The sequence below is a fragment of the Poecilia mexicana genome, unplaced genomic scaffold (assembly GCF_051168715.1).
Source record: "Poecilia mexicana isolate PSO_F unplaced genomic scaffold, ASM5116871v1 scaffold_14, whole genome shotgun sequence".
Taxonomy (NCBI): Eukaryota; Metazoa; Chordata; class Actinopteri; order Cyprinodontiformes; family Poeciliidae; genus Poecilia; species Poecilia mexicana.
Genome location: NW_028263383.1, coordinates 25272997 through 25280923, shown reverse-complemented (window position 1 = coordinate 25280923; position 7927 = coordinate 25272997). Strand labels below are relative to the sequence as shown.

The following is a 7927-nucleotide window of genomic DNA, read 5'->3' as shown; positions in this document are numbered from 1 at the left end:
TCAAGCCTGCAAACCTAATATCATAACGGACTGAATGTTATGTTTTTAACGTAATCTCTGCTCGGCGCGCAGGCGGTTGCCACGGCAACGGGTGGGCTTAAACGACAAAGAGAGACGGAGAGTAAAAAGGCCCGAGTGGTTTAGAGTTGATCACCCGTTCAGGTTGTTTTACCTTTGTTTACCTTTGTTGTGGCGCATCACAGGCGCTGAACGTTCAATAAACAACAAACTTGGACTAATTACCTTGTTCTTTGTGAGAATACATAATTTACAACAAACATTTAACATGGTAAATATATTTCATTAAGCATTTAACAAACAAAAGGCTTCTACCATGATGATTTTGTGAAATTAAATTGTGTAATATTTAAAAAAAATAGTTTGATGCTCTCTGGCATCTTGCTTAGAGCTCAGAGTCTGAGGCTTTTCCTCTATCAAACTATTTTTTTCATCTCTTATGTAGTGGAAATATTGATGTTGATGAGACTTGATGATAACCTTTTCAACCTTTGTAGCTTCACTGTTGAAAATGAGAAGCTAACATTCACAAATGACATAAATGAAATTAAATCCAGTCTAACATCTGGTTTGATGTGATTCCTCTGGAACTGGTTGGAGGAAAAATATGTGCTTTAACTTAACAGAGCTCTGTGGTTCCTTAGTATGAGAGTCAGGGTGAGGAGGCGCCATGTTAGGAAGAGGAAGTGGAAGCTGCAGGACCTTCAGAACAAACAGGTCATGATGCTGGGCTACTGATTATCCCTCTGTCTGGACACAGGATCAATAGAACCAGTTTAAAAGCTAAAATGAATGGTTATATGCCAGACATGGAAAACTGGGATGCACTCCATGCCATGATGTTCAGGATTTAGGTCACAAAGCATCTCATGGTGTCAACATTGCAACCAGTGGGTTGAAGGAAATACAGCTTTATTTTGTTGCAATTAAAGAGCTAACTAGTTTTAATCGCTTCTCAAAATAATCAGCACAAAAACTCCAAAGCACACAAAGAAGCAGTTATATACACACACAGTGGAAATATACACTGTATATTTCTTTTATAGAATAAAAGAAATTAAAAAAAACTGTTTAAACATTGTTTGTTTACATATTTAGTAGTTTTGTCTTTGGGTTTGCAGCAGGATCACAGAGCTGAAAGCTAATGCTGATTGGTGGGGATGGAAAGGTTTGGGCTAAATGACACGTCCAGCAGACATAGAGATATTTATGAAAAGGCAGATTTATGGGATATTATCTGCAGGTCAGGACGAACCTGAAGGTTGTTTTCCTTTGTAGAGTCAACAGGAAGATTTCAGTCAGGAGGAAATACTCAGATTTTACTTCTTATTGCTGCAGCATATGATTCATAAGCAAACTGCAAACTGGACTTTCTTCACAGGAGGAAAAAAAATGAGGAAAAGTGAAAAAGCAGCTAAGTCAAGGAAAACGAAGAGGAGGGGAATGGGGCGAGGAGGGTAAGGAGGAGGCAGATGATGATGATGAGGAGGGTGGTCCTCAGGCCTCACCCTGTCCTTGTGTCTCTGACTGTCTCCTCAGTCGTCAGCATCTGATTAGGACAGCAGAGCCGTTCATCTTCAGGTAAGTCCAGTTTTCTTCAGGCTTCATGGAGACGTTAGATATAAAAGACATTAAAAACATTTAAAATGTTAGAGACGTTGGAAACTAAACACATTAAAGATGTTGGAGTCATGAGAGACATTGGAAACATCAGAGACGTCAGCGCTGGGTGTCTCTGTCCTCTTGTGAAGACGGAGCAGCAGTAGGATGGAGGGACGGTTCCTGTCCACCAATCACAGCCAGATCACCTGGATGACATCATCACTACCTGCTGTAGTAACTAGCAGCTAGCTAACTGGTTAGCATGCTGGTTAGGTATCAGACTGGTTCTGGTTGTTGCCATGGCAACAATGGTCCAGCTCTCCCAGCAGCAGCTGACTGGTTTAACTGGAACAAGCTGCTCCTGTGTGGGACAGGCGGCTGTTTGTGTCTGCGTGGCGGTTGTCATGGCAACCTGTTTATTAGATGAGCGCTGGTATGGAGGCAGCTGACCGCACTGTGTGTCTGCTTGGGGACAGTCATGTCCACATGTCTGCAGGGACAAACATTTACTCCCTAGTGAAAGGTCAGAGGTCAGACTGACTGATTTGGAGGGAAGTCCGTCGTCATGGCGATGGTAATGAGATTATTACAGAGGTATCTGCAGCAGACTCATCAGATTTATGTCCTGGAGAGTCTCAGCCGTCCACAGAGATGGAAATAATGTGTCAGATTTAAAATGAATCTAATTATTTATCTTAAATGATTAAATTTAATAATTTAAGATGGCAGAAACATGTTTCTGCTTTCTGCAGAGATCCATCCATCCGTCCAGATGAGTGATCATCCTCCTCCGTATCGTCCGTTCTTCCCAGACGATTCGTCTCCCTCCATGTTTCCTCCAGGTTTGTTTCTGTTTTTATCACAATGCCAGAAATCATTTAGTCAATTTTAAAATTTAGTGAACTGTTATTTACCTTTTATTCCTGAGATGCCACAACTTCATTACTATAATATTTCTGTCATTATTGTAATTTCTCATTCTAAACAAATGAGAAATTAGTTTAGATTTATCACATGATTTTTACATTACTGACTTTATTTATCTGTCATCTTTATGAGACAAACTCATTTATCTCTAAAGGTTTGTTTTTGTTTTTTTCTGCTTCAGTTTTTTTAAAATTTATTTTTGTCATTTTCTCTCAGCTTTTTATTCCCCGCCCACCGCCTTCCCCGGCTCCGCCTATCAGGTACCCAGAATGCACTGCGGCAGCTTCCTGTCAGACATCATGTCACTGTTTCACCTGCTGCTGATGTGACGTGATGAGTTCAGAATAAACTACAAGAATGTTATTCATTATATCAACACCCAGTTAATAACCATCTGTTTGCCAAAAAGTTTTAATATCTGAGGAGATCAACTGATCTTACTTTACAGAAATACTCATAAGTTTTAATTTAACGTTTATTATCCAAGTAAAAACTCATTCAGATTAAAAAAGTAATTTACTACGAACAGCAGAACAAGATGAAAAGAAAAGAACTGACCAGCAGGGGGCGCCATTCAGGCCAGGCTGAGTTGGGTTGGTTCTTTATTAATCCAGAGGAAATTATGAAACAATGTGTTGCTCTCATACATGAACATCCATAAAAACTAGATTAAAAACATTAGAAACAAATTTAAAAATATAAAAACTACAACAAAGACAATAGACAGAAACAATCTATCAGCTTGTTGTTCACATTATGACCAGCAGACGGAGCCAAAAACTTCTTGTGCGTGTGTGTGTGTGTGTGTGTGGGGGGGTGTGTGTGTGTGTGTGTGTGTGTGTGTGTTCAGCACCTCTTCTTCCTGTGAAGCGCTTTGAGACGTTTTATCCATAAAAGTCGCTTAATAAATAAAAGTTACTGACTGGTTTAGTTCTGATCCGGTTCTGGACCAGAACAGACCTGAAGCAGATTATTGAGTTAAATTAGGAGATTAAAGTTTCACATCTGAATTTCCAACAACTCTCCACTCTCCCAGACTTTCCCTCAGACCATCGTCCAACCAGGACCCGCTGCACAGGAGGGGGCCTCGGTGATGTCACCTGGTTACTATGGCAACAAACACCAGGCCTCCCATCCAGCGAAGCCTACAGGTAACTTCCTCACCTTCAGACTGTAGTCTGATTGGTCACAGACCAACGGTAGACTTATGATGTCATCGACAGTTCTGCTGATGGATCCACGGACCAATCAGCAGCCGGGCGGCATCGGGTCGTACCTGGCCGCATGTTGTGCTGCACTGTGCTGCTGCTGCCTGTGGGACCTGCTGCACCGCTGACCATCATCACCTTCATCATCATCCTCAGCAGTGACCATGTGACCGTCTGGTCTGCTGACACCAGGAATATCCGACATGTTTGGGTTTAAAACGACGTTATTCTCTTTAAAGGTTCAGAGGAAAATCCCGCTGTCTGATTGGACGGCGAGTAGTAACAAACATGGAAGATTATGACATCATGTAAACGCATTTTCTAAACACTCTACTGGTGTCTCTTTGATTATTGATCTTATTGAATATCAGATTGGTCACAGCTGATCTATAAAGTGATTGAAAGGTAACTGGATTGTAACATTTTGACAGTTTTTCTCAGTTTTCTTTTTTTTCTAAAGAAAACATGTTTTCTCTTATGCAGCTGCAGTTTCATTTATTCAATTCCAGTTTATTGTACCAAACGTCTCAGCAACACGGCAGGTCAAAGTGTTTTACATGATTAAAACATGAGACAATAAACTTTTTGATTAAGAACATAGAATGAACAAGCACCCAATACAACATTGTATCAGTGCCATCATAAAACCTAACCATCAATCATTTCTTTCATCTTCATTATTGCTGTAATCACCGTCCTGCAACTTTCAAACACACCTGAATCAGATGAGCGGTTGCTGAGCAGAAAACCTTGCTGACGAGGAGGAACCTGACCTCTCACTCAGTTTAGTTCAGTTTAGAGGTTTCTATCCAATGTGTTCCCAGCAGAGGAACATTGTCCTGGTCTTCCTCTGGGTCCCCTCCTGGTGGGATCTGACCACCTCACCATCCGAACCACCTGGTTCCTCTCAATGTGGAGAAGCAGCAGCTCTGCAGGATGACCGCCACCTTACTGCGGTGGAGCGGACCTAGTGTCCAATGATCCGGGGTTAGGGTCAGCTGTTGACCCTAACTCAAGTCACTCTAGAAAATCACATGTTCAGTAAGCAGTGATGATTATATAGACAAGCTGAATGAAACTTGCATCACACTGGAAACGAAGAATTCTTGGAAAAGTTTAAAAGCATCAGTGAATAAATACAGATAATTTGATTTAGTGAATTATTTCTGTAACTATTATATTAATATATCTATTATTTCTGTGTTTCTCTAACCCTAACCTTCAGATGAGTTGATAGCGTCCATTTTCACTGAATTCTGCAGAATTTCTTCTTTAATGCAGTCATCATAGGAGCCTCTACAGGACTTGCCATGGTTCCTAGAACTGCTCCAGTTGCAATTTCTCAATTTTTCTCAACCATCTTGTTGATCTTTTTGAGAAGCTCTCTGACCTGAGTTGACTTTTTAGCTCTATCGTTGAACACATGGTATCTTTTACTACATTGATCAATAAACTCCTTCAGGGTCTCGTTTCCATTGATTATTGTTTCAATGGAGACATCTTTCTCAACCAGATCGTCTCCATGAGTGAATAATACCAGAATGTAATCTCCTGCGTCCTCTCCAAAAATCTCCTGGATGATTTTCACCATTTTTTGTGATGGTATGGTGACGAAACAGAAAATTACAGGTGGAGTTTAAAATGTTAGTTTTATATTTACAGAATCTCTTGTTAAAGTCCCAACCCAAATCTAAAGTAATTCTGCGTTGTGCATCTCGTCTGCAACTTTTCTGCTTCCAAGCAATTCCTGTATAGCAGAACTGCACCAAGACTGTCCTGTTGTGGATTAACTAACATTTATAACTCCAACTCCCATTAGTTTTTTAACAGTTTTTTAAATTAAACCCTATATCTTCTGGTGACTTTCTTCTTATCAGAGCTGGATTTAATAAAGTTTCCTTATTTTCATGCTGTACCTTCAGCTTCACCAACTGCAAGCTTTTTCATCTTGTTACTGTGAATATTTTCATTCTCCAACTGTGAGTTTTCATGTCTCAGATAAATAACTCTCAGCATTTTCCTTTAACAGCTGCTCCTCATTCCCCTGATTCGGCACAGCTGAACACAACTTCACTCTCCATGTCCAGACTGATTTTTACTGTTCTTACATTGTTCACAGTCATCTAAATTGTGTCTTGCACCACTTTCTTGAACAAACAGGTTGGTGGTGTATTTGAAGATGATTTAATGCAATAAAGTGTGAAACTAAAATGACAGAAAACACTGAAAAATACTCAGTATGCAAAATGTATTAAGGCCGAATAAACATTACTTTACATAGATACGGTGGATTAAATGGTTCATTTAAACTTGGAATTATCTGTACATAATTCTGTGTCAAAGTTTAGACGTGTTGTTGGCCAGGATAATTTGGTATTTGGCCCCATCATGTGGCCAAATACAGTTTAGAGCGATATAAATTACTTTATATGGATGAGGTGGCTTCATTGGTTCATTTAGATTTGGAGTTACCCATAGATGAATTCAGACCAGGTTTAACTGAACTAAAACGTCATTGTGAATGTGTGGTGGTGAGCCACAATTAATTACCTTTAGAGGAAACTGTTAAAAGTTTATATAAATTGGTTTAAACACACATTGAGCTCAAATTGAACAGTTTGTTGAATTTTCTAAATCTTGCTGACTCAGATGAATGTGGCTTCATCATGGGGGTGTGCTGTGGTGGCGCAGCGGCTAAGCACAACCCACATATGGAGGCCCTAGACTTCGACGTGGCCATCATTTTTATTTTTTATTTTTATAAAGGCTCTAGTATGAAGCCACTTATATATATATATATACACTGCTCAAAAAAATAAAGGGAACACTCAAATAACACATCCTAGATCTGAATGAATGAAATATTCTCATTGAATACTTTGTTCTGTACAAAGTTGAATGTGCTGACAACAAAATCACACAAAAATCATCAATGGAAATCAAATTTATTAACCAATGGAGGCCTGGATTTGGAGCCACACACAAAATTAAAGTGAAATGTTTCCTTTATTTCTTTGAGCAGTGTATATATACTGAGTCATATACACTGCTCATTGAGTCATAGGCCATATTGAGCCTATGACTCAATATGGCATTGAGTCATAGGCTTTCTTGTAATCACCGCTTGGATTGATTACAAGAAAGCCTATGACTCAATGCCACACACCTTGGATCATTGAATGCTTAGAAATGTACAACATCAATAGGACTCTAAGAGCCTTCATTGCAAACTCGATGGGGCTGTGGAAAACCACCCTTGAAGCCAACTGCAAACCGCTTGCACAAGTGTCCATCAAATGTGGCATATACCAAGGAGATGCTCTGTCCCCACTGCTGTTCTGCATAGGTCTGAACCCCCTCAGCCAAATCATCAACAAGACTGGCTACGGATACCGACTTAAGAATGGGGCCACAATCAGTCACCTCCTCTACATGGATGACATCAAGCTGTACGCCAAGAGCGAGCGAGACATCGACTCACTGATCCACACCACCAGGATCTACAGCACTGACATTGGGATGTCATTCGGACTAGAGAAATGTGGCCGGATGGTTACAAAGAGAGGGAAGGTCGTCCACACAGAAGGGGTATCACTCCCAGAAGGAACAATAGCAGACATAGAGCACAGCTACAAGTACCTGGGAATACAGCAAGCAAATGGCAACATCGATGAGGTCACAAGGAAAGGAGCCACAGCCAAATACCTCCAACGAATAAGGCAAGTCCTGAGAAGCCAGCTCAATGGCAAGAACAAGATCCGTGCAATAAACAGCTATGCCTTGCCAGTAATCAGATACCCTGCCGGAATAATTAGCTGGCCAATGGAAGAGATGAAGGCTACGGATGTTAAGACTCGGAAGCTACTAACCATGCATGGAGGGTTCCACCCCAAATCCAGCACCCTGAGACTGTACACGAGCCGTAAGGAAGGAGGCAGAGGACTAGTGAGTGTGAGAGCCACTGTCCAGGATGAGACATCCAAGATCCATAAATACATCAAGGACAAAGCCTCAACGGACGATGTGCTCAACGAATGTCTCAGGCAATGGGGAACAGAGGACAAGGTGCTGGAGGAACCATCATGGGAGGACAAGCCCCTACATGGGATGTACCACCGACAAATAACTGAAGTGGCTGATATCAGGAAATCCTACCAATGGCTGGAGAAAGC

At 40.9% G+C, this 7927-nt stretch overlaps 1 protein-coding gene across 1 annotated transcript; it reads left to right on the top strand.

Moving 5' to 3' along the window:
* Positions 1-1450: 1450 nt before the first annotated feature.
* Positions 1451-5231, top strand: LOC106918566 (uncharacterized). Its single transcript, XM_014988427.2, has 5 exons — positions 1451-1599; positions 2373-2462; positions 2764-2807; positions 3584-3698; positions 3771-5231. Exons 2-5 carry the CDS (start codon positions 2393-2395, stop codon positions 3881-3883), a joined length of 342 nt encoding a protein of 113 aa, XP_014843913.1. The 5' UTR covers positions 1451-1599; positions 2373-2392; the 3' UTR covers positions 3884-5231.
* The last annotated feature ends 2696 nt before the right edge of the window (positions 5232-7927 follow it).